Raw genomic sequence first — 27,874 nt, forward strand, 5'->3', positions numbered from 1 at the left:
CCAAAAGGGTTGAAAAGAAGCTAAGAATTAGTTGACTATGGTTGATGGAGTTATGTTTAATGGGTCGAGAATATCTTGTAGGGTTTAGTTTGCATTTCATTCCTAATAAGGAAAATGAGTCAGAACTCCTGGGTAAAGTCAGTAGATTAAATATATGCATCTTCCTTTACTCCCTTCTGAACCCCCACTAAAATGACAGTAACGATCTTTTTTTGGAATTCATGTATCCACAGGGCAGTAGAGAAAGGGAGAGGACACAACAGCAACAAAATTTGGGAGTGTGGAGAGCATATGGATGTGTGGCAAATGATTGTCAAAACTAAGAAAGCTGAATTCCTAAGTCAGTAATGGGGAAAACGGAGAGCTAACCTGGTATATAAAGTCATTTCCCCAAAGACTCAAAAATTGGCAGGAGCATCTACTTCTGGAAGACAGAGTAAAAGGATTCAGGGACAGGGAGGGGCTAAAATAGAAAAGATAGTTGAAAAGTCTGCCAACAGATTACTTCCTGACTCACCTAAACTGGGGATTGCTCACCCTCTCATGGAAGATTTTGAGCTTTACATTCTACACATAAACAGGTTTCCGAACTGAAGGACAACCGGCAATATTGATACCAGGGTGTGTGCAAGTGGACCAGCCTCATTGATGTTCAGCCAGAAAGCCCTAAAATTTCCTATCATTTATCTGATAACTCAAATATGAGCAGTTTATCAGACATGTGAAGAAAGGCTCAAACACACATACACAAAGAGATAAAAAACAACCAGAAAAAAGGGCACCTGTCAATATTTATGCGAGATAAGATACTTCTATCATGAAAAAGAATAGAGTGCTATTTTTTTAAACAAATGAAGAACATTCATAGAAACAAATGCTGTTGGAAATTAAAAATATGGAGGTAGAGATTAAACCCAGTAGTTGAAATTACCTCCCAGAAAGTAGGGCAAAAGCAGGAAAGGAGTGGAACAAAGAGAAAACCTCACCAAGGTGGAATAGGAATGATGAACAGGGAAAATAGCAGGGAAGAAATCGTCAATGAGTGACTTAGATTGTCTACAAAGGATGGACTTGAGCGTCTACATTGACAGGCTCACCAAGTGCAGGTGCAGTGAGTGAATTCCGAGGCACATCTAAACATGTCATTATGCAACTTCAGAACCTTAGGACAAAGAAAAGAATCCCAAATGTCTTCAGAGAGGTGAAAAAAAAGATCAGGCTTAGGATCTATCAGCAGGAGCCCTGGGAGCCAGAATACAATGGAAAACATGATTTCTGAACTAAGTTCTGTACCCAGGCAAAATATCAATCAAGTGTGAAGGGAGAAAGTGGACACACTTTTAGATATGCAGGTTTCCCCGCGAATGTACTCCCCCATACCCTTTTTCAGGAAGCTATTAGAAATTGTGTTCCACTCAAATGAAAGCATAAGGTAAGAAAGGGAAAGGCTGGTCATATAGGAAACAAGATACCCACCACGTAGAGTGAAGAGTCAGGGCAACCCTCCAGTGAACGGTGAGGGAAAATCCCAGATCCTACAGTCCCGTACAGGGTACAGCGGACAGCCAGATCAGACAGGAGCAGGGTATATTCCAGATAGAAACTCCAGGAGAGATTTCTGCAGGAAGAAGAACTGATGCTCAGACAACACATCTTGGGGATTTGGGGGTCAACAGAGTTTGATTAGTTTCGTATTAGTGACAAATTCTTAGAAAAGTAGGCAAAAAGACAACAAACAAATAAGAGACTTGCTAATCTGAGGGAAAATGAAAAGTTGTACAGGAAAAGAAAAGGTTTAATTATGGCATACTGTATCACTCAACTGAGTAACATTTACATAGTCCTAAAAGTGTACATTTTTATTATTGATTTGAGTATTGATTAAACAAAATTTATGATGGGAGGATAGGAGAAAGATACAAATTTTCAAATTCCATAGAGGGGAGTCAGTTGGTAGTATCTGAAATGGAAAAATAAAAAAATAGTAACACAAACTCTTAATTAAAGATATGTACATAAATAACAAAAGAATCAATTAAAAGTAGAAAGTGGTTTCCTCCAAGGAGGGATATATGGTGGAGGAGAGGGCACTGAACCACTTTATTGCATTAAAAAAAAAAAAAAACGATTTGTCTGTTTGACTCTTTAAACTATATGCATGTGTCTTTTTTTTTTTTTTTTTAGATTTTATTTATTTATTTGACAGAGAGAGACACAGCGAGAGAGGGAACACAAGCAGGGGGAATGGGAGAGGGAGAAGCAGGCTTCCCGCGGAGCAGAGAGCCCGATGTGGGGCTCGATCCCAGGACGCTGGGATCATGACCCGAGCCGAAGGCAGACGCTTAACGACTGAGCCACCCAGGCGCTCCTGCATGTGTCATTTTGATAAAAATAAATAAATAAAAAGAATGGAGATTGATGTGCTGATATTGACATGGCATCATATGACTAAATTAAGGATTTACATTTTAACCGTGTTCTGTTTTATTTATTCCTATATAACATTTAGGCTTGCTATATTGAATAGTGAAGTTAATAATATAGCCATTCTCAATTATCATTTTTAAATTAGCAGTCTTCTTGGGAAATGTAAACCCAGACCAGTTCTCGTCCTTGTTTGAAACATGTTTGAAATCTTGAGACCTACCCACTTATCAAACCAAATACTAGTAATAATGGCTCACTTGACTGTTACATGATAGCCAAGGCAAAATGATAAAGCTATTTCAATTCAGGCCCTTGTTATAATAATTATGTTTAAATCCTAAAATATATCCATATCTCTGAAAGAATCAGATCAAAAGATTTAATTGCTTTCTCCATTTAGAGGTTGAAATAGTTATGCTATTGGTTTTTTAAAAATTTTTTTTATTGTTATGTTAATCACCATACATTACATCATTAGTTTTTGATGTAGTGTTCCATGATTCGTTGTTTGTGTATAACACCCAGTGCTCCATGCAGAATGTGCTCTCTTTAATACCCATCACCAGGCTAACCCATCCTCCCACCTCCCTCCCCTCTAGAACCCTCATCAGATGGACTCTGAAAAACAAGCTATTTGTTTTTATTAGATAATAAATAGAAAAATAGAGAAAGTATTATTGCCCACTTTTTAGTTTAGCTTAGTGTTTTTTAGTGAGAGAGAGAGAGTGTGTGCGTTCTAGCAGAGGGGGAGGAGCAGAGGGAGAGGAAGAGAGAGAATCCCAAGCAGGCTCCACGCTTAGCCCAGAGCCCGATGCAGGGCTCGAACTCACAACCCTGAGGTCACGACCCGAGCTGAACTCAAGAGTCAGACACTTAACCCACTTTTTAGTTTTTAAGCAGATTCTCAAAATGAGTGTGAATTAATGGAATCCTGTTTTCTTTTTGCTCTCTGTTTTTAGTGGTGGGCATGTGAAGCTTGAAGAAGATGTCGATCTTGGCTATGTGGAAGATGGGACACCTTGTGGTCCCCAAATGATGTGCTTAGAACACAGGTGTCTTCCTGTGGCTTCCTTCAACTTTAGTACTTGCTTAAGCAATAAAGAAGGCACTGTTTGTTCAGGAAATGGAGTAAGTATTCAGTACCTTGCCATAGGGAAACTCCTCTATTCTTTTATATCACAGAAACAGGTATGACCCTAACTTGCTTATTTTGTAAAAATCGAAAATGTGCTTATCCGTGTTTCTAGCTGGCTTGTAAACAGTTCTTTGGTCATAGTCATTGGAATATTTCTGTTGTGTAATCTGTGCAAGCCTGGGAATAAGAAAAAGTATAATCTTCCTAATCAAATTCTTCCATTTTTCTTTCACATTATGTTAATGTGATCTCATATAATATAATGCTGGTTTTCTACAAGTGATCTGGGAGAGAAGTTTTTTTTGTTTTTTGTTTTTGTTTTTTACTTGACAGAGAGAGACGGCGAGAGAGGGAACACAAGCAGGAGGAGTGTGAGAGGGAGAAGCAGGCTTCCCACCAAGCAGGGAGCCCGATGCAGGGCTCAATCCCAGGACCCTGAGATCATGACCTGAGCTGAAGGCAGACGCTTAACGACTGAGCCACCCAGGCGCCCCTGGGAGAGAAGTTTTAATAAACTCTAATGGGACTTTAAAAAGGGTGTAGAAAAGGGCATTGGCCACAATATTTAACAACTGGTATGGTCTAGTCACTGACCAATTGGAACAGGTCATAAATAGCTGCTGTAGCCACACCAAGCGCGTATCAGTCAAGGATAACTCCTAGAAATAAAAACTGAATAAGTCAGAGAAATGTTTATCACAGATGAATAGAAAGAATAGCATTGTTTAAAAGACTAAATTCTATTTTTTCAGTCACATATCTGATAATGTAGGTCCTATATAAGTAAGTTTATAAGTTAGATAAACATGCCCCAATAGTGATCACAGTTTGGTCATTTTCTGTTAGGAATTCCTATACTAATAAAATAATTTTTCCTTCTTTTTCTTTTGCCATGCACTACGATTTTTTTTTTAAAACCCTACCTAGATTCTTGGCTTGAGCTGGTCATATTATCTAGTTGAGGTAAAGGATCCCTGTCCTGAAATTGTAAGCCTTCAATCCTGGTCATTCCATGTAGATCCTCCAGGGATATGCCAAGAATTTTCTTAGGGAGGTCTTACCAACTGTAACTCTTTGCCAAAGGATAGGAGTTCTTATGGCAAGTGAAAATAGAGAAGGCAGGTAGTAAGTAGTTCTGCTCCTACAAAGGGGTCTACTAAGTCTTCTTTCTTGAATAAGTGAGAAGATGTTAAGGGGAAATGCTTTTTTGGGGGGATAGGGCAAAAACTGGAATTACTTCTTGATCATTCATGCTAATGATAACAATGTCTTCTTCATCTAGAAGTATATAACACGGAGACCAAACAGTTTTGTTAATAAAATATTTGTTTAACGAATGAATAAATTGATAGACACAAGTAATTCAGGTGGCAAATATCATCCAAATCATTTGCAGTAATTATGCATAATACAGAGACATTATATCCTATATATTTTTAATTCACAGTAACTCTAAATATACAATAAAAATTAAAATGAGAATACAGTAGATACTGTCTATGTATAGTTAAGAGTATGGGCTTGAATCAGTCTGAGTTTGAATCCCATCTCTGTTTCTTTCTAACTGAGTGAGATTTGGCAACTCATTTAGCCTCTATGTGATTCAATTTATTCCCCTGTAAAATGAGAAGAATATTGTGTGCTTTACAGGATTGTTGTGAAGAATTAGTGAGTTAAGGGGCGCCTGGGTGGCTCAGTCGTTAAGCGTCTGCCTTCGGCTCAGGTCATAACCCCAGGGTCCTGGGATCGAGCCCCACATCTGGCTCCCTGCAGGAAGCCTGCTTCTCCCTCTCCCACTCCCCCTGCTTGTGTTCCCTCTCTCACTGTCTCTCTCTGTCAAATAAATAAAATCTTAAAAAAAAAAAAAAAAGAATTAGTGAGTTAATACTTGTAACTTATATGTAATACTTAAAACAATGCCTGAGGCATAGTGAGTGTTGGATAGATGTTTGCTAGGACTCTCTTGTGATTCCTGTACACTGGTGTCACTGTCCTTGTCACTGTGTCACTGTTGTGCGCTGTGGAGACTGAGAGTTGGACCTGCTTAAAACCCATTGATAAGACAGCGGTGAAATGGGCACTCACAGCCAGGCCTTTTGACTTTAAACCTCAACCTTTTTCCACTGATATGAGGAATTCTTAATCTCAGGAAACAAACTGAGGGGTGCTGGAGTGGGGGGTGGGGTGGGAGGGATGGGGTGACTGGGTGATAGACATTGGGGAGGGTATGTGCTCTGGTAAGCGCTGTGAATTGTGCAAGACTGTTGAATCACAGATCTGTACCTCTGAAACAAATAATGCAATATATGTTAAGAAAGAAAAAAAGAAGATAGCAAGAGGGGAAGAATGAAGGGGGGGAAGTTGGAGGGGGAGACGAACCATAAGAGACGATGGACTCTGAAAAACAAACTGAGGGTTCTAGAGGGGAGGGGGGTGGGAGGATGGGATAGCCTGGTGATGGGTATTAAAGAGGGCACGTTCTGCATGGAGCACTGGGTGTTATGCACAAACAATGAATCATGGAACACTACATCAAAAACTAATGATGTAATGTGTGGTGATTAACGTAACAATAAAAAACCTCAACCTTTTTCTTCCTGCGTATTTGTCAATCTGCAGAGATTTGTTAATCTGAAATCTGCATTTTCTTAATCGTATTTTATAGTTACATTTTTTTTAAGATTTTATTTATTTATTTGACAGAGAGAGACATAGCGAGAGCAGGAACACAAGCAGGGGGAGTGGGAGAGGGAGAAGCAGGCTTCCCGCCGAGCAGGGACACCAATGTAGGGCTCGATCATGACCTGAGCCGAAGGCAGATGCTTAACGACTGAGCCACCCAGGCGCCCCTGTAGTTACATTTAGATGTGGATGTATGTCATAGATCAGACAGAAGACAGAAAGCCATCCACTGACAGCCTGTCCCCTGAAGAACTTCTCTGACCTTAAACCTAGCTGAATTCTCCCCCACTTCCCACTCCATTGAAAGTTGTTTTGAAGTATAAGATCTAGGTGTAGATTCCGTTTCCTGTACGTATAAGTGAAGATAGATTATTGTCTTATAATTTTTAAGAATTTGGTGCCATTTTATGTGAAATTTTTCCTTACATTTTGTTTGAGGGGTTCACGGTTTCCATGACGTGGAGGTCGTCCATCTCTGTCGCTTGGGTTGAGGTGCCGGGGCTATAGCTTTGTGAAACTTTCTTCTTAGCCCAGTCAGGCCTTCCCTCTTCTTCACTGGATTGCTCTTTATCTTATATGCTTCCTAAAAGATGAATAAAACTTTGGTATAAAGACCGTTTCTTTGGAAGAAACTTTTATATTGCATAATCAGCAAATGATTGTATTTCTGCTGAGTTTTAAAACTCCCTCCTATAAAATTTAAGTTAATGAAATTCAAAACAATAATTTCATTGATTTCTTTTTAGACTGTATATTCATTTCCCCTGTTAAAATTCATTATTCCCTTTGAGTCTAACTGCTGATCTCTAGAAAATACTATTTTAGGTACTTGAAAAAGAAATAAGGAAATTAGTCTTTAGAAGAAAGTACTGATCGTTTTTCAGTACCATCAAATTCTAGGCATATAACAGTTAGAAATTAGTGCTTATTTTTCATGCTTCTGTATCAGAGAGTTGACCTGTACTCTTGACTGATTTTGGATTTCAGGTGTGCAGTAATGAGCTGAAGTGTGTCTGTAACAGACACTGGACTGGTGCGGACTGCAGCACATACTTCCCTCACAATGATGATGCAAAGACTGGCATAACTCTGTCTGGCAATGGTAGGTACTTGATTACTGCCATTACGTAGTTTTTATACATAATGAGAGAGAACTGCTCTTCAGAGAGTTTCATTTGGATTATTGTTATAGCTCAAATATAATATAGAACTGGGATCCACAGTATGAAACTGATATTTTCCATTTCTATTTCCATGTGTAATATTGAATATAACTTAGTCTACTGATTTAGCCTTATCTTGTCCTACATCAGACTGAGATTTTTCAAGTATTCTGTTTGGGGGGTGGTGACAACAAACCCTAGCATTTCTTTTAAATGAAGAAAGTAGTCCTATTTCTTAACTCTCTGAATTTAAGGAGAGAATTTTATATTGTGGGATTGAATACATAGAAAAAAAAACAATTTGAAGAACTGGGTTATTTTTTAAAGATTTTATTTATTTATGCAAGAGAGAGCACGAGCAGGGAGTGGGAGGGGCAGAGGGAGAGGGAGAAGCAGGCTCCCCACTGAGCAGGAAGCCTGACCTGGGGCTGGACCCTGGGATCATGACCTGAGCCGAAGGCAGACACTTAACCGACTGAGCCACCCAGGCACCTCTGAAGAATTGACTTTTAAATATCTTGTTGGCTTTAATATTTTTTTATTATAGAATCCCATCTCTATTCAACCCAAGTTCTGTAGCCTGAACTGTAGATAATTCTAGAAGTAGTAACCTTGGCCGAGGTGTCTAGAAGGGGATTAAGGACATAGATAAGAAACAACGGGTGCAGATCTAAAAGCTACAGTGGCCCAAATGGAGAGGTAGAAATTAAATGCAGATAGTTGTAAGAACACATGCCTTGGAGGTAGATGTCCCCTTTTAAACTATTTTATCATTTTTCTTTTTCTTTTTTTTTAAAGATTTTGTTTATTTATTTGAGAGAGAGAGAGAGAATGAGAGAGAGAGAGCATGAGGGGGGAAGGTCAGAGGGAGAAGCAGACTCCCCGCCGAGCAGGGAGCCTGATGTGGGACTCGATCCCGGGACTCCAGGATCATGACCTGAGCCGAAGGCAGTCGCTTAACCAACTGAGCCACCCAGGCGCCCTATTTTATCATTTTTCATGATTGAGTGTTAATTAATGTTCAAATCCTGAAGTCCATTCATCTTCCTGTTCATTGTAATCATCCAGACAGGTTAAAAATCTTAGCCACAATGACTTTAGCAAGGAAAGTCAGAGAATGATGAAGATTCTGGTGTCCTCAGTCTTAGCAAGGATAGTATGGAGCTTTTTCCAGCAGTGAATGCAGAAATGAGGCTATTCAGGTCCCTGGATTTAAATGACTTGTCAGAAGTCATGTCATTACTTAGAAATAACCAGGCTAAGCCTCCAAGTTTATTGATCCCTGTAAAAATTGCTGGAAGAAAAGAAAAGGCAGATATGCTAGGCCCTAGAGTAGGAAAACCCCAGTGCCCCAGTGGGTCCTCTGGCATCTGCATCCCCCCATCCCACAGAGGATGTGTGCAGGGCGGGCTCTGCCAGTTTCCTCGGATGCCCTGCCGCAGGATGCGACTTACCGAGGCCTCCCATACAGGGAGGCGGCTGCTTCTGTCATGGGGATTTGCGATCTGCCCTAGTTGCCCGTGATTACAAACTGTTGACATCTAGAAAGATGCTTCGGGAGTGCAGCAGACCAAGAGAGACCTGAGTTGCTCTGAGTGAAACAGATCTGGGTGATTTAAGCATCTGGTATAAATCATTATCAGCAAAGCAGCCAGGCCTCCGATCTGCCTTTTCTGCTCCTGGGCCCTCCCTTGAGTCTCTTGCCCGAGCCTTTGACTTATGGGGTCACTCACACTGCTATGATCCCCCTAAGGATTCCATCTCTGCCTTCCTGACAGCAGATGCTGACACACAGTGCCATTACCGAGTCCTGAGCACTGGCCTCGCCTTGGCCCTCTGCCGGTCTGCTGCCGCCTGGCTCTCGTGCCTGGCAAGCACCAGTCTCTGGCTCGCCACACACTCTCTTTTCCTTTGGTTTCTTTCCTTCTCTAGGATCCCACAGCCACCATTACCAACTGGGAACTATAAGCCCATTGTTTGATCACCTGAGCACTCATTATATAAATCCGTAGACACATTTTCTCTCTCAAGGAGCTTACATTTGAGAGACAAAATATCACACGTACAACCGAGGGCGATAAGGACCTTGCGTTAGTGGTCAGGATGGAAGGATATGGACAGTCACATTTCTGGAATTCCTGAGCAAGAGGTCAGGGTCAAAAGGAACATGGATTTCTACACGTTCCTATCCAAAGAGTGCTATGGCAATATGGTAGAGTCGCTCTCCCTTTGTTTTTTATTTTTTACTCTTCCTTCTAGTAGTTCAGTGACCTCATCTTATTTTTCAGAAAATTACGTGGGAAATAAAACTGTGCAAAATATACTGGGACAAGAATGAAAAGGGAATGTAGACAAAGAATTATGTAAACAAACAGTTGATTCGGATTGCTAAGTAATGCTTGATTTTTCGTCCCTTTAAAAAAACACCCACTTTTTTACTTCACAGTATGTATGGATATCAAATCATTATGTTGTACGCCTGAAACAAATACAACCTTATGTCAAGTGTAGCTCAAGAAAATTAAATTAAAAAAGTGTTCTCTAAGATTAAGATTTAAAGGGAAAAAATACCCACTTTGTAAAACAAATAATTTTGTTAGTGTGGTGATTACAAATATGGGGAATAATGTTCCTGAAAGAATTTTGTATCAAAATTTCAATTATATACACTGATCTTCATTGTTTTCTGTTTCCCCCCATAGGTGTCGCTGGTACCAATATCATAATAGGCATAATCGCTGGCACCATCTTAGTGCTGGCCCTCATATTAGGAATAACCGCATGGGGTTATAAGTAAGTGAAATGTCTCAGTATTGTTACTATCAAAATAGACTTTAAAACATTTCATTTAAATTAATTAAGCACCTAGAAAGTTGTGTATCATTGGATAAATATACCTGCAATGAAAATCAGTCTTGTTCCACAGGCAATCAGTGAATAGTCTTGGCATGATTAGAGGTAATAATAATTTACTATGTTTTTAGATTTTGAGGTAACTCCCTTCTATTCTAAAAGTAAAGAATATTGTTTTAAAACTGTTACGTGAAGTAAAATCAATCTAAATCGTGTCTTAATGCGAAGGCGGTGTTGGTTTGCTCTTGAGTGACACGGGCTCTCTTGACTTAAACCCACGCCCAGAGATCTAGGCAAGATGGTCCCATAGGGAGCATGATGCTTTAGTACCAACAGCAGTGACGCCGTCAATTCTCAGCAAGAACAGCCACGGCAGATGTGTGACCGAGCACTTGCCGTGGCCCGGCATCATGCCAGAGGCAGAGCCTCTTTCTCTTCATACCCAGTACGAAGGGGGCACTAGTATTTAACTATTGGGTGTTTGTGTGTGAAGAAAATACTGTTCAGAGACTTCATTTGTTCACATTCAGAGTCAACTTTAAGTTACTGCTTTTAATATGTAATTCTTAAGCTTCAAGTTCAGCTTAGAAGTTTTGGGTTCTTATTTATACATTTTTAAAAAGTTACAAATTACGTAACTTTTGAATACTGAAACCCCTTGAGCATGTAGCTAAGGAGATGACTTCAGGCATTCCAAACTTACTTATTTTTTGAATATGTTCAGTTTCCTTTTGAAGTACTTCGATATTAACGATGTAAAAAATTTCCTTAGTATTCAAGTAACTTATTTAAGTTTAATAAATTGAAACTTAAATATGGTGAACCTTGAGTTCTGTTTAATATTTCAACTTAAAATCATTGTTCTGCTGATCTCTCATGATGATGTTTCAGTACCCCGGCCCTAGAATTTTTCTCCATTTGAAGGGCCTACAATGTTTTCTAGGCATTCTGGCCATTACCCCATTTTATAGTACTCCCCCCCCCCACATACACCTGACTTACTTCACTGACAGACTTGGGAATTAGGATATTTTAGGCTTCAAAATTACCCCAAACTGTTCAATAGACTAGGCACTATGTAATTATGTGCTATTATTATTATTATTACCTGACATGGTCTTAAACCCACTCATTTGAAGGAAATCTCTTTAAAAGTATATATGGCTGTTGTTTGTTGTGAAGTCAGAACCCTGAAAGAGTTTCTTTGGCGGAAAAGAAAGAGCAGTTAGCTTACTGCCAAGATAAACTTTGTATACTGAAAGCATTAAAATACATGAGGGCATCTGTGGAAGGCTGTTTATTAACAAGTAACACGGACAACATAGACAGTAAAGTTTAGCATAACATGGTAACTATGGCATCGAGCAGCAAAAGAGGGCACAGCACAGTCGGAAAGCTTTGCCTTGATTAAATGAGTACCTAGCCCTGTACCAGCTCATAGATGATCAGTACCTATGCGCCTCTTTGATGTGCAGGCCGTTAGCTCTATGGCATACTTCCATTTGCACGGGCTGATTTCATCATAACATTTGGAGTTATAAAATTACATGTCTGAAAGGAAGGCTTTTCTGAATAGTTATCATATGACCTTGCCTCACACCTCAGGTAAATTAGCCCCATCTTGGAGTTAACGCTATTTCCTCGACTTCCCTGATTTAAGACCTATGTGGTAATTGCCATCACAAGCTTTGATCTTTTGAAGTAGCTCAGTGGTTTCATTGGTCATGTGAAAAGGGAAGGCAAAATTATTAGTTCTGTTGTGTGTGATTTTCTGCCACCTACTGATGCAAATTGGTATTTCTTGTTTTTGCAATCTTGGAAAAAAATTACCTTTCAGAAAATATGAAATCTAAACTTTTCTTGCTAATGAAATTACCTATGTCCATTTGTTTTAATGATTAGAATGAAAGTACTTCTTTCTGTTTGTCATTTCTTATTTTTATGAAATTCTTTTGAGATTTCACTGGTTTTTTTTTTTCATTTCTGAATATATGTACTTTGCATATTCGCTAAGGAAAAAGACAAATCTTATTCATACCACAGAATCCTCTTCATAAATTTGAACCTGAGTGATGAAAGTTTTAGTGCTACTAAACTTAATTCAGAGTATGTTTAAGAATAGAACGAGAATGTAGAAGTTTTAATACAGGAGTTAAATTCATGAAATTCATATTCTACTTGAAATTCAAAAATGGATTTAGGACCTGAGAACTTGTTTCCTCATTAATGCTTCCAATTAAACTTTCTGCCCGTTCTCCAAGCCTTGGAGTGAGGGAATGGCGGAATAGGCAATGAGGAATACTTATTTGGAACTGATGGACCACTAGGTAGTCAGATGGAGGGAATAAAAAGTTAAACATACTGAACAGAAAGAGTCTGGGACTTATTCTCCCCCTCCCCCAATCTGATGGTTTCAACTATGAAAAATATAAATAACAAATTGGCACTTTTACTCTCATGAGCTCATTATTAAACCAAGATACTTACAGGGTGTATGAAATAGATAGGCAGATAAAGGTGCTACAAACAAAATTGATATGGAAACATTATCCTTGATGTGGGGAGGAAGGAGCCCAGTACTCAGTTGCTTGACCTTTCTAACATGTCTTCAGAATATTAACACTTAATTAGGTCATGATAGAAAGTTAAAAATTAAGTCTTTTGAGTTGTAAATTAAAAGTCACTGGTGCCTTACTATTACACCCTCTAGAACACATTTTTGTTTAATATCGGTTTGTTTTAAAACTCATGTAATTTTGTTTTAGTGTATGGCCAAATGAAAAAGAGAGACTAAAGTTTGAACAAAGTATTTCCAGTGTAAAGTTTCAGTAAGTAGTGATCACTTAGAAGGTCCCTAACAGCTGTGAATTAACTCACTCTAATATATCCTACATGATGAAATAAGATGTTCCCGTGTCCAATCATGTTTTCCCATTTGAAATTCTTAGGAAGAGCTTTAGTTTGGGATATATATTCCAAAAGGAATGAATTATGATTTTTATTTCTATGAAAGCAGTTAATTTATAGAAGTAACTTGAATAAGATTGACTTTAGAACATTACTAACTAAATGTTTAATATGGTACAATTGATATTGGGAAAACAGGTGTTCTTTCATAACTGAAGCTTATTTATGCTGTTAAAAATATTTATTTGAAAATTTTGTCACTAACCCTTTGGTGTCGCTTCTAAAGATGAAGTAGAGAGAGAGAGAGAGTGTGTGTGTGTGTGTGTGTGTGTGTGTGTGTGTGTGTATCATGTGAAAGAGAGTCTGTGTTTGTATTCCCCATTTTATTTTACTTTTTTTAAGAATTTATTTATTTGAGAGAGAAAGAGAGAGTGAGAGAGAACACGAGAGGGGGGAGGGTCAGAGGGAGAAGCAGACTCCCTGCCGAGCGGGGAGCCCGATGAGGGACTCGATCCTGAGACTCCGGGATCATGACCCGAGCTGAAGGCAGTCGCTTAACCACTGAGCCACCCAGGCACCGTGTATTACCCATTTAGTTTTGCAATTCAGAAATCCTCTAGTGGAAACCTTTCAATGAATGCTAGACCTTTCATGTTTATTGCTCTCTCTGAATATACTTCCATAGGTAACTAATTCTTCTTTTTTTTCCTTTTCTTCTTGTCCATGAAAAGAAATTATCGAGAACAGAGGTATGTGATGAGAATAATCTGAACACATAACTGAAAGGTTTAAATCCTATTAACATCCTTGGAATTCATACATGCAGTTATAAAAGTTATAAATGTTGACTTTGTTTCTGTGATCATAGAGCAATCTTGTTTTTCATGACCTTGAAACGATAATTTTAATAATGGTGCTGTGGAATGTATTATTTATTTACAAATAGATCTATCATTATTTAATTTTAATGGTTCTTTCATCCAACAGTACCATAATAATAGAAGTTACTTGTGCTACTATTATAGTAATGTATAGTAATGTATATGGAAATGAACTTTTTTCCATCTAAAACAAACTTCCTCTATGTTAAGGAATCACCTGTGTTTACATTAGTTAATTGGCTTTTCTTCATCTTCTTAGCAATCTTATTGCCTAGTACTTTCTGAAAGAATTTATTTTTTATTTGTTACTATTGTTATATTAATAACTTCCATACAAAAATGATAAAATTTATATGGGCACAGTGCTGGGATCAGGAGAATGTCCTGGTACTTGATGGGCCTGTTTACCTCTGCATAAGAAATATTTTTGTACTGATTAGGTAATTGTGTAGGTAAATAATTTTCATTATTGGAATGTCAGATTGTCTAGTGTAAAGGCCATAAAGCCAGACACCCTGTTCATCATAACCTTAAAATCTATGTTTAACCATCAGCATAAAAAGAGGTGCAGAGCACTCATGTAGTTTTATAAAAATGCCTATTTTTTTCTAAATCTAAATTAACCCATTTTGAGATATCCCCTTCACTTTTCACATTTAAAAAATTATTAATGCTCTTAGCTATTATACAAAAAATTTAAAATATCCTGGAAGACCGGGTCTTATGCATCATGTAATACTAGTTTTGTACTCAAGATAACTGTGCAGATTCATACTTAACTTTCCCCACTGTTGCATCAAATGTCAGGCAGATTGGGAATAAGATGTAATCAACATGATAACACTTTTTCAGGCCCTAACTAGCTTTCATTTCTTCACAAATTAAAATTTTGAACTTTACTTTTCTGTTTTGTTCCATGTTGTAATTTAAAATTCCTGTAAGAAGACTTTAGCCATAAGTGTCTACAGTCTCTATAAATGTGCTCATATTGAACCAACTAAGATCCTGGTCAGTTAGCATAGATATTAGAAAATATTCATCCAGTCCTGGGGTAACTAACTAACTCGTCATTAATGGAAAAAGTAAACCTGAGACAAAATGACTTAAGTTTTAAAAACAACTAGATTTCTTTTTGACATGTTTAAAACTCTTGTGTCTAATCACTGGAGAAGAGCTGGAATCATTTAAGCTTTCTCTTGGATAGAATTTGATCAGTTATATCAGAAATCTAAGTTTGGTGGCTTTCTCCAATGAAAAACAAAATTAGGCTAATAAGATCAAATATTGATGACTCAGCCCCATTTCCGTTGTAGCTAAGGCTATAAGGTAATTTAATATTGCTTACATATAAAAAGGAAAGTAAAATGTCACAAATATAAGCCACATAAGCAAACCTAAAGCAGTGCTCTAAGACACATTCTCACCTGGAGTACTATCCAGAATAAGGGAATTGCCGACACTACAAAAAATTATTAATATGCAAAACTGTGTACCAACTTCTTATTCTAACTCGGGATCTACATAGGTTACAGTTGAGAACATTTTTTGCATTAAGGATTTCCTTTATGTGTCTGATATAATTTCATGCCTCCTGGCATTACTGAGTCATCATTTTATCAATCTGGTTACTATTTTGGAATCTAGTTCATATTTTGAGAGTGGTCACATCTTCGACAGATATTTATTTTATGTATTTTGCTATATTTCATTACAATATTTATTTATTTTTGCCCTTGTCTATAGCTAATGAGTCTTAGACTTGTAGAATAATTCTCAAAATGAAGAAGTAGCAAATAATGGACTTTAATAAATATCTTCTGAAGGATTTTCCTTTTTGAGAATATTTGTCAGCGGTGATAGAGCAGGTAGGGCAAGGCCAGTGGACCAAAGCATGCATTAAGAAATGTATAGTCTTATAAAAATATTTTCAGATGTTCAGAAAGATGTGTTCAGTTCCGAAGGATGCTAGGAAATAGAAATAAGAATTTTGAGTTGTCTTTGTCTTTAAATTTAAAGGTTTTCCTTTGAGGTTCCATGGTGGGAGGACTAAGTGACGAGGAATCAGAAATTCACTTGCTAGGATGTGATTTCTTGGGAAATCACTTAAATTTCCCACGACTTTTAAATCAGATAAAGTTCTATGTAATCTGTGAAGCATCATAGTGAGGGAAGTTCTTAGTATGTGGTCTCTGAAGACTTTGTGTTTCTCTGATCTTCAGACGAAGGAGGTGAATGTGGTTGTTCTCACAGAGAAAGGCAGCATTCATCCGCATGAATGAGGCCCACACATGCTGGTTGACCTGGTGCAAGTGTGGGTGAACATAAAGGTTTGCTCTGACACTAAATGCAAGACCATATTAAACATATAGCCAGTTATCAGATTCTTATTAATGATAGCCATTAGACATAACTTTCAAATTATTAGAGAAGTCAGGCAAGTAATTCTGTGAAGGAGCTTGATAACCTGGCATGATAGGTTTAATTGCAAGTCTGTCAACCCTTTGTTTCCCTTTTGTTTACAAACTGCTTCATAAAAACAGAAGCCCTGTTCTGGACACAGTAGCAGAACCCCATGCATGAATGGTATCACTTTAAATCTGCCAGTGTTACCTTACGCAGGGGAGAACCATGTAACCTAGGAACCATGGAGAGTTCTTTTATACATCATGTAGTCAGAAGGATGGCTGATCTTTTTCTTTAAAATTTTCAGGGACGAAGGCTTCCATATTATTTTCAGCTGATGCTATCATAATTGCTTTAGGACTTAGCAGCTGTGTACTCTGTGTGTCTGTTTTTTTTTAAGATTTTATTTTTAAGCAATCTCTACACCCACTATGGGGCTCTAACATACAGCCCCAGGATCCAGAGTCTCACCCTCCGCCAGCTGAGCCTGCCAGGCGCCCCAGCGACTGTATACTTTGATACAAGAATTATAAGTTTGAGCTTTAGTTTTCAGATCGGTTTGCAAGTAGCAATAGAATAAGAAAACATTAATTTGAACTTGGATTTATATAACATCCACATTCAGCTGAAATATTCTCTTCCTTTGTCTGAAATGAACACACATCATTATGATTAATGTGAAATAGAATAAATAATTAGATCATATCTTCCTGATCTGTACCTTAAGCAGAAACCCCCTTCCCCATTTCATTTCTCTCTCACCTGTTTTAGCCAGTTTATTTTCTGCTTGTGAACCTCCCTCCCTCCTTTTTTTCAAACCTATCTTAGTTTGTTTTTATATTATTATTATTATTTAAGTGATATTCATGCATCTGTCAGTGTGACTTGGTACATATTATATAATATTTCTTAAAACAGTAAAGTAACAATTCTAATATCAGACAGCCCAGACACCAACAAAGCATTGGAGAAATGCCTCCTTCAGCATTAAGGTTAAGACTTAATTAAGTTTTTTTCATTGTATTCTCATTTTGAGTCTGTGTAAGGATTAAAGTTAAATATTATGGTTCATTGGACCCTTTAAGGAAAGACCAGACTACCCTCATAACAGGGTTCCTTTCTGAGGAAAAAGAACTTAGTTAAATAAGCTTTTATTTTAGTCATTATTTATAAAAATTCGTGTGTGTATCTACATATTTGCATATAATGTGGGAGATATGAGGTAATGATCCCATGACAAAACTTGGTGCTGGTCAAGCCACCTAATGTAGTAATCACTTCGTGAGTCAAAATTCCATGAGATGATAAAAATTTAAGAAGAAAGCCATAAAGACTAGAAAAAGAAATTTAATTAAAAAATTTAAAGACTCATTTAGTCATTAATGATCTTATATAAGAAATGATGAAATGTTATTTTATTGATCATGGGGACCTGATATTCTCTATCTTCACTAAAGTTTAAACAAGAAGAAGTGAGTTTGTTGTAATCGGCAATGGATACATGATTCTTCACTGGACAGTGAAGAATGTTAAATATCATTCTTAAGAGATCTTTAACAAAATTCTTAATCTGTCATTAACATTGTTATTCATTTACTATGTGAAGAAAGTTACATGCATTCCTTATGTGATTTTAAGGGGAATACAGAGTAGTTTCTCTATTTTGGAGCCTTCCTAATAGAGATAGCTAAGAATCTAATCTGCTCATCACCATAAAAATAAGGCCACACCCCAGAAGTTCATTAAGCTTAAACTCCCTTCCAACCCCTTGACTGAAGCCCATGGTTTATGATATGTTTGGTGTTTAGAATTTTTGTGCATTGTGTGAAAGATGACCATGCCCTGCAGAGAAATTACACTGAAGGAGTGGTAAAATGTGCAGAGTTAAAAAAACAAAAAACAAAACCAGCAACAAAACGAGGCCCATCTATTTCACGTGAGAGGTAGTCCATTTAAGCCTGCAGCCTCAGCCAAGGGAGCCCTTGGTAAATGCCTGAATGCCAGAACCAGGTAATGAAAAGGTAATTTGGGGGATAGATTAATGGGAAGGGTCAGATGTAGTTGGAATTTGTCTTCACTTAATTTGAATTTAGTGAGGCACATCTTATCAGCTTATAGAGATTATTATTAAAGGTGATGATGAGAAAAAGGATTTGTTAACCATAAAGATTATTGTTGGAGATGATGTTGATGGTATTCTTTTATAAATATTAATATGATCCAAAAGGAAAGTTTCCACCCTGAGGCGACATACAGAACTCTGAGTTTCTTGAGATCATTTTTTTTTCCAAACATGACAGAATGTTTTACTCATAGCAGGCAAGGCAGAAAATGTGATTCCAGAGATTAAAGATCTCTTGCATAACAATATGTATCATTTGTCCTGTATTATTAACACTGTGAATATGGGGAAATTGTACTATTTTTTGTATAAAATTAATGTTTCATAATATACTGGGAAAAATAAAAAAGTTACAATTATGAGCTGAAGCCACTTAAGGGGTTAAAAATATTTTGAAAGAATATCACAGAGTTCTAAAATTAGTCTTACAAATCTAATGAGAAATTTGACTTTCTTCAAAGGGGAGGATCACACAAATTTATCTATGTGCTTCCTATGGGTTGAAAAAAATTTTTTAGATTTGTGGAAATGTGTGAGTATATAGGATTGAAATAATATGAGGGAGGTATTCAAGTAATTCAAAAGAACAAATGACCAAGTGTTGTCAGCGTTTCAAACAGAATAGGAATTGGTACAAGCAAGCAAACATCTGAAAGTGGCATTTTTTAAGATAGAATTTAGCATGAGCAAGTAACCAAGGTAAGCATGCTCACTAAGGAAAAACCAAGTAGAAAAAGGAGTTAGCAAATTTGGCCTTTGTTGGAGACCTGTTGAAGTATAACTCTGTTTAAAATTCTCAATCCAGCGCCTCCCACAAGGGTACCAAATGGAACTGAATCAAGTTTTGGATGCAGGTGGCTTTTTTGGGGGCCAGGCATTGGCAGGTGATCAGATTAGCTGTTGAGGTTGGCTAGGTGGTCCATTCTAGAGTTTTCTACCCTCCTCCGTTAGGAAAAGTAATAAAAATCTGTTCCAACCTTAGTTAATTCAAAACCAGAGCAAGTGGGGTCAATAATAGTACAGATTAAATGGATCTTCCTTTGCTGTGTTCCTTCTACAGTGGAGATAGAGAACCGAGGTCACCCACCAACCTACCTATAAGTATCTTCCTATAGTCTCAGCAAGAATTCATTTATTTTTCAACCCCTTCTTCCTCTTGCAGAATTATCTCCCTTTACATATTCTACTGTGTAGTTATAGCATTACATTTTTGATTGGTGTTGGAATCTCTTTCAGTTTCTTCCTATTTCTCCTGAATGAACAGTGAAGCTCCAGATTGAACAGATTAATAAGAATTTAATTGGATTAAATTATAGAAAATGGCTTAGAAATCCTTCCGTTATTTTAGGACTTAATTGGTCTTGGGGTTACATTATATAATGTTTGGAAATCTTGAATAGTTTATTGACCACAGTGAAAAAAAACTGTGCCTTATCTGGGGCAAGGACGGTCTGTCCCAACATGTTTCCTTCAGCACCATTTTTTTTTTTTTAAAGACAAAACTTCAGTCAACATCTCCAAGTATAATAAAGTTACAATGAGAAACTTCATCTTTCCATATTTTTCTCCTGAAGCAAGGCTTTATTCATCCAGACTGTATAGACTTCACTGATTGCATTTTTGACCTCTACAGTTAGAATGACTTAACGTGTCACATTTATTAAATATAATCTTACATGTTGTTATAGATTTGATTCATGTAGATCATTATCCCTACCTCTTTTTTCCTAAAAGAATATTTGTATATGTCTGTGTTCATGTGTGTGTCTTGTTTTCTGACTCTGAAATGTTTATTATGCCTTAGACAGTTACCCCAGGGAGATTATGTAAAAAAGCCTGGAGATGGCGACTCTTTTTATAGCGACATTCCTCCTGGAGTCAGCACAAACTCAGCATCTAGTTCTAAGAAGAGGTCTGCTTTTCTGTCGCATTTTCAGATTTCTACCTGTTCCATCACACATTATTCCATTAGTCAGAACATTTCATTATTTTGCAGCAGGTTTGATTACTTCTTCCTTCTTTCTTGAATGTTAAAAAATAGTATCCTTTGTTCTTTGATTACTGCGCTTCCAAATGCCATATGCTCAGAACCACTTGTTAAGCAAATCAGGCCAGAAATTGAACCAAAACTAAACCAAACCAATAACAATCCTAAATCTACATAGAAATCCTAGGGTTTTTCAATCTTGCTCTTATATGGCTTAAGAAACTATACATAGTAACTTATGACATTTTAAATGGTGAGCTTTATGTCATGTTGGGTAGTCAAAGAAAAAGGTTACTGTCATGCTTCAGTAAAGCAGTTGTTAAATTGGTACTATAAATGCTGCGTTGAATATTTTTAAATTTTAAATATACCAAAGCTAAGCTTGCTGTGAAAAAAAGATTGCTTCTCTGTGAATCATATATTTGAATATTATGATTTTGCCTTTTATTCCTGGAATGATTATTTCTAGACTTTCTAATTTAGAGTTCGGTTGCCAAATTAAGTATATTTAATATTAGCCTGAATTTTATAATAGGACAAGTGGGGTTAATATATTATTTATATGTCTTAAACTTTGATGTTATATTCTTGCTCCAGGATCTTAAGGTGTATAAGACCATTTAAAATTCTGCATGCTTTATAATTGCTTAATAAAATAAACTGGTAGAAGAAATAAATAGTTGGAATGTTTTAGGAAATGAGACCTACATTCACATTGAAGAAAGCTAAAATGTTCCTGTGGAAGAGTTTCTTTAAAATTGGTGATAGGGGTGTAATGTATAGAAAAAAAAGATTTGATAGCCTAGTACATTGCTTTGGGCACAGTAGGCACTTTGGAGACTGAAGGGGAATTTCTAGTTTATTTAGAAGAAACGTGATCTCTTCTGGAATTCTATATGGAGTGAATCGTCTGTAAAAATTCTACAACGGATCTCACTCTGTAAATAATCACAAAGGAGAAAAGAAAGAATCAGTAGATCTGGGAACTCTTCTTTATGTGGAACTGTCTTAAGCATGAAGGATTGTTTTTACTCAGATAACATAGCTTAGAGAAAAATAAAAATATTAGTTTTTGCACAAGGAGTACAGATCTATAGAAGGATGTTCAAAAATTTTTATTCTTTCTATTGGGGTATTTTTGGCTAAGATAATAAGGTTTATCTAAATTCTGTATATAAATATTTTCTTGGTCAAATATTTAATTTTAAATTAAATAACATGGTAAATAGACAGAGAAATCAATGGATTCCAGCAGAATTTCTGTTGTCCTTCTGGACAAAATAGGATTCATTCTATAATTAGCAAATTATGTTGTAAAACTCCTAATCTGGGGAATTAATGTGTAATAATTGTGCTGAGTTCCATTTATTTTCATTCATCATTAGAAGGCTCCTTTTAAAATAGACATTATTAGCGATTAACTGGAATGATGTGTGGAAAAGATTTTAAATATAGTGCTATTGTCTAAAGTACCTCAAGAAGAGCTTAAAATACTGATTTGAATAATTCCCAGATATTAGAAGAGTGGGTTATGACTTTTAAGTAGTTAGAAATGGTATCAAATTATGTGACTCCTCCTAAATACATGTAGTTTGTCAAAACACTTTTCTTACGTGGTACAGGTAGGTGTGTAAGTTTTGCTTCTTGTAGACAATTTATTTAAGATGGTAGGACACAGGACAAGGGCTCAATGGTACATGGGCTTTGTGAGAGACACTTCCATGATAAACATTTGATTCAGTTTGGTTATTGGGCAATTAACTAACAGTACTACATTTTGGGGGGGGCATATTTGTGGAGAAAATGCCAATTCTCAGAAAATAGTTTTATTGTTTAAGAAAACCTAAATATTACTTTGATAAAGGTTGACCGGTTCAATTGAACAGATCTTAATGAAATCTCTTGGAAGTCCATGTTCTCATAATATCTGAATGAAAACCATTGCTTTACAATTAAGAAACATCTATAGTGGGACCCCATTATAACTCTTCTGCTCGAGTTACATAACTGAACTATGAAGTGCATTTGCTCATTGTGGTTGTTGGGAATGTAATTGGCTTGCACGGTATGCTGATACTTTTCCATTATACACTATTGTAATGGGGTTCCATTGTATTTGACTTTTCTTAAATTGAATGTTGTGTAATTCTGCCTTCTTCATGAAGACTTTCATGGTCTCTTCATTCTTTCATTTCAGATTTTTTTCTTTCTTGATTTATTTAATGCACAGTAATGCTTAGAAATTTTGCTTACTGATTTTAAAACTAAGTTCACTTGATTGTAGTTTTGAACAGTATACACACCTTTTCAATTTCAGGTCGAATGGACTTTCTCATTCTTGGAGTGAAAGGATCCCGGACACAAAACATATTTCAGACATCTGTGAAAATGGACGACCTCGAAGCAACTCTTGGCAAGGTATACTGTGGCCTTCTGAACAGCTAGTGCATCTGTTTGCAGAACCCCAATTCTCTTTTGTGGTTCTTGGTTGTAAAGATTTGTTCTTCATGTATGCTCTTTAGTTCTTCTCCCAACAGAGAAGAGGGCATTTATTATTTCTTTCTTTTATTCTTGGATGGGAAATGACGGGATTCGGTAGCACCAATGTGAGAGAAGGCTATGCAGAGTACCCTACCTGTAGCCCTAGGTCCTGGGAGGGGCTGGCTGTGATTACACCACTTGAAGTACCCTGTAATTACCCATGTGACCTTGTTTGTTTACATTCAAATCTAGCCGTAAACTGTCTTTTTCAGGTAACCTGGGAGGCAACAGAAAGAAAATCAGAGGCAAACGATTTAGACCTCGGTCTAATTCAACTGAGTAAGTCTAAACCTCTAATGGAGAAAGGCATTCCAAGGTCCTGTGCAGTTAGTGTGCAGGGTTAAGTAACGAGATCATCAAAGAACTGTAAACCATGCCTCTGGTCTTGGTTTTGTCTTTTTAATTCCTTTTTGCCGTTTTAAAATTAACCATGGCTTTTCTCTTTTACATAGGCATCTCCGCAACTGTACCCAAACCAATATTCACTGATAGTGGGGGGTCCCACCCTCGCTGCAGGCTTTTTCCTCCAGTAACCTGCCATTGTGGTGTCTTGGTTCCTTTTGAAGGGAATTTTGATAACATTCCTTTCTTCTCATCACCCGGGGTCCAGCCATTCCAGAGGGTCACCCTTCCTCTTCCCAGTATTCACACAGCCTAGAAGCATCAGGGGAAAATTCCCGCCGTCCTAGAGCATGAGACTGCTCACAGTGTGGAACCACCGCCCGGAGGGCTTCATGGCTGCAATCTAAGCATTCTCTCAGACTAATGGAATATGTATTCCCTTTTAAATCTTCCTTCTGAGGACATTTAAAAGGGCACTTATCAAAACTTGCTCTTTAACGGAATCATTGTCACTAATTGCAACACTATCTGTTTTAAATGATAGCCACACTTTTTTTTTTAAGGGGGGAGTGTGGGATCAGAAATTACATTTAAAGTTATCTAATGAGGTAAACACCATGCACTTTTTTTTTTATTGTTTCTTCACTTAAGAAAGTACAGCAAAACCAAGCTTCCTCAAACCTTTATCCCACGTCGAGGAATCAAACACACCCTCAGTATCCTTCTGGACCTTGCTACCAGGTTTTAATTAACCATACTTTTTGGACCTACCTAAACTTTTTTTTTAACTTCTTTCTCACTGCATTGCTAGCTATTGTTTTTAGGATCACCTTTGCCTCTTCATGCCTTAATACTTAAAAAAAAAAAAAAAAAAAATCTGAATAGCAGGTGTTTGTTAACTGCTTGTCCGAAACTTATGTTAGCTTTTCCATCATATACCCTGCCTTTTTCAGTCCAGGAATAAAAACAGTGCCCTGAAATTTGGACCTTCCTGCTGATGGTATTGTCTTGTAAGTGGCTTGTCAAAAGTTTGCTAGAGGATACTTTATTTTAGAAACAATAGATAGGTTTCAGTGATAACCATTGCATGGTCCAGAATGACATCATAGAACTCCATCATAAATAACTAACCTGTTCGAGTTTATCTTCTACATTCCCAAAGCACTTGGATGCTTTAGGGCTCATTGTAGATAAACTCTTGGAATGTTGTTTGATTTGTTTTGCATGAGGTCACCTGGTAAATAGCGCCTTAGCTCATCTCAGTTACTCACAAGAATACAGATAAAACTGCAAAATGTTCTTCAGAACTTCCTTGATGTACTGGTTAGCATTTTAACAGCATTTCCTATAATAGGGCTTTGAAAACTCCCGTGAAAATAAACCAATGTTATATTAAAGCTATGTATTTAGGACCCAACGACACTTGGTGTTTAGCAAGATTCATACAGTATTTTCTAGCACGGTCACTTACTTTTTAAAACTCTTATGTAAAATTCCCACTCATATCATATGATAAAAATTATAATACTAGATAGCCCTTATGGAATTTCTTGCCTATGAGATAACACTATAGTATTTAATAAGATGTCATGGTGGAATCGTCTTTGTGAGGAAGAAGTATTAAGGACTCCCTCAGATTTTTCAGACTTTTCAGATTTGGGTACATGACTCATGTTAATTAAATGGAACCAAGTCTTTGAGGTTGACCACTATTTTCACGTACCTTATCGTATGGGCACTATATACCTATCTATATATTTTTGTTTTTCCTTGAAAAGAATCCTAATATATAGCATATCAGGAGTTATGTTGACAGTCTTTTCTTATACTTTCCATATTTGCTAAATAATCCCTTTTGCTTCAGATATGACATTATAATTTGTGGGACTATAAGAGGAGCAGAATGACCCTCTTTTTTATTTTTTAGATTAAAAGGTATCATCGAGTCCATTATTTCAACATCCCCTTTAGTACCCATCATCCCAAAGGATGATGAAACATCAGGACATGAATTAAAACGTTCACCACAAATGCATACTCTGCTAATTAACAACCTACAGTGTCCTTGTTTATTGTATTGTTTTTTTCCACTCAAAGTTTTTGCATCTTCCTCACTGTTGTACATGATGTGAAAAAAGGTTTTGGCTTAGACTTTGTATTATATATTGTGTTTTTACAGGAGGGAGCCCCAAGCACCTGAGCCTGGGCACTCCCTCGCCCAGACAGTCCCATCCCAAGGCATAAGCCCAGGGGGCTCTGACAGCCCCCAGACAGGGAGTCTGGATCACAGGTCAGTCTCCACCTGCCCCTTCATTCTGGGCTGCCACTTAATCTCCCTCCTAGTCCCTTCCTTGGCTGAGAACAGGGTCATTTGATCTTTGACTGACCCCCAACGTCTGCTTGGACATGGTCCTGGTCCAGCCAGCACCAGCTAGTTTTCCTCTGCCTTACCCATTCTGGAGAACACAAAGAGCTCTCCCGTCTAACGCATTTTTTTTTGCATGTTGCGCTACTTCCAACTCAAGCCACGTAGGCAGGTTTAGAGCGGTGCGATAAAATCCCATCACTTCTACCCCCACCACCTAGAGATGCTAGGAAGCCCACCGTGAAGACACTTTCACGGGCAGATCCCCAGAAGGAACCACCATTGAGACCTCTCTTCAGTGACCTCTAGTGAAGTGATCACAGCATTCTGAGATGCTCCCCGAAATGGAGGGAAAGGTCCATTACATGCAAGCCAAGCCATACAGCTGTAGGTTTCATGGAACAGCCATGGCATCCGCCCTTTGAGCTTCTGAGATTGTCAGTGAAAGGAACACACGTCTCCTCCTGGAAGCTGCCTGTGGGTGACTCAGTTTGCTGTGTGGCTATGTTTCACCTGATAACAGCTGCATGGGCTTTTTCTCGGGTTTTCCCCAGGCCGGAGCATTCACTGGCCTTCATCTCTGGCTGCACTTGCGTTTTGACTTTTTCTTTTTGTTCAAAGGCTCAGCGGAGGTTTTTACGCAAGTTTTAATTGGCTATCTCTGTGAAAAGTGCAAGTTGGCAATGATTGTGGGTAAAGGCAAAACTAGCTTGAGTTGTTCCCGAGGCAGGGGACACTGTCTTAGCAAAAATGGTCTTACAGACATAAAAAGCAACTAAACCCTTCTCTTAGGAGGGAGCTGCATTGGTTATAGCTAAAAATGAGGGAAAGGGCTATGGAAAAAGTAGTCTAATTTTGTTTATATAACCAGAAATGTGGTCATGATTTAAATGTATTTACAAACTAAAACCAAATATGGCGGAAAGAAGCAAAGTTTAACCCCAAACGAATAGTGTATTTTATCTTTCCCCTGGTTTCTTTCCAAATAACTTGCAAAGTTTGATAGAGCTTGTATCTTCGTTATCTGTAGTGTCTCTAGAAGTTACTTTTTTTAAATGAGAAAATTCAGTACAACCTCCAAATTGTTCCAACATTGGATTTGTTGAATCTGTATTTATTTTACAGAGCACATTCTGAAAGGGGATGTGTTTTTGCTTGGCTCCCTGGGTTCAAATCAAAGGGGAAAAACAACAACAACAACAACAACAACTTGCACTCCCAATTTACCATCTTTTAAATTTTCCTTTGCGCAGTAATTCCGATGGAGACTTTGCCAGATCCATCAGGGAAATGCTAATGAAGGTCATTTGTATTTTCTGGCAGTGACTCACATAATTCATGATCAGACATTCAGAAGGCAACTTCTGAGGCCCATTTCCTAATGGAAACACAAACTCGTTAGTCTGGAGTGCATAAAAGGAAGAAGGAATATTGCAGCTACAACTAAATTGCTGAACCCAACCTAAAGATCCTGGAGACCTATTTGACCCACACTTAATGTGTATGGGGGCTCCGGGATCAGAAGAGCGGGACCCTTCCTGCTCTCTATATAGCCAACTGGAGCACCTTTCTTGTTAACTCCAGCCTAGGGTCTGCTATCTGGAGTGAGACGGAAGCCATGTAAAGTCTTTTTTTTTTTTTTTTTCATATTGGAAAGAGAACGTTGCTCCTTTTAATTGTTCTTGGGGTGTTATATACCCAAACACCAGGTTGGAATTGCAGCCATCTGAATATTCTCAAAAAGCATCGTTATCATTTGAAAACCAAGGAGCCAAATGAGAGGTGGCCTGGAAAAAGCCACTTTGGAGGTGGGTGAATGGGACCTCTGACAGTGCTATGATTGGAAGACAGCTTCTGATTCCCTTGGGGAAACCCCTGCCAAGGCTTTCCCTGAAATGTTGAATACATTCTAGAATGCCTCGAGCCTCGTTGTAGCTGAGTTTATTCTCATGTCATCGTACAGACTGCCTCATAATCCCCAGCATCCATCCTGGTTTATTTGCCATAGTCACTTGCATTTGGAGGGTGAAGAACATCCTTGCTAAGCTTGTGCTGTGTATTTTCAG

The 27,874-nt window shown here is 37.6% G+C and overlaps 1 protein-coding gene across 21 annotated transcripts in view; it reads left to right on the forward strand.

Moving 5' to 3' along the window:
• The window catches only part of ADAM22 (ADAM metallopeptidase domain 22), a 224,184-nt gene that overhangs the window by 180,430 nt on the left and 15,880 nt on the right, over window positions 1-27,874 (forward strand). For 5 of the 21 annotated variants that reach the window (XM_078059218.1, XM_078059220.1, XM_078059222.1 and 2 more), the window contains exons 23-29: window positions 3,387-3,555; window positions 7,232-7,346; window positions 10,110-10,200; window positions 13,899-13,916; window positions 20,378-20,572; window positions 22,878-22,978; window positions 23,314-23,380. In XM_078059218.1, coding sequence (XP_077915344.1) covers window positions 3,387-3,555; window positions 7,232-7,346; window positions 10,110-10,200; window positions 13,899-13,916; window positions 20,378-20,572; window positions 22,878-22,978; window positions 23,314-23,380 — 756 coding nt within the window. Of the gene's footprint in view, window positions 1-3,386; window positions 3,556-7,231; window positions 7,347-10,109; window positions 10,201-13,898; window positions 13,917-20,377; window positions 20,573-22,877; window positions 22,979-23,313; window positions 23,381-23,553; window positions 24,373-24,396; window positions 24,454-25,622; window positions 25,734-27,517; window positions 27,617-27,874 lie in introns of those variants that run through there. The other 16 variants (XM_078059217.1, XM_078059219.1, XM_036106244.2 and 13 more) reach the window with 10 other exon arrangements.

The sequence above is a fragment of the Halichoerus grypus genome, chromosome 12 (genome assembly GCF_964656455.1).
Source record: "Halichoerus grypus chromosome 12, mHalGry1.hap1.1, whole genome shotgun sequence".
NCBI classification, from domain to species: domain Eukaryota; kingdom Metazoa; phylum Chordata; class Mammalia; order Carnivora; family Phocidae; genus Halichoerus; species Halichoerus grypus.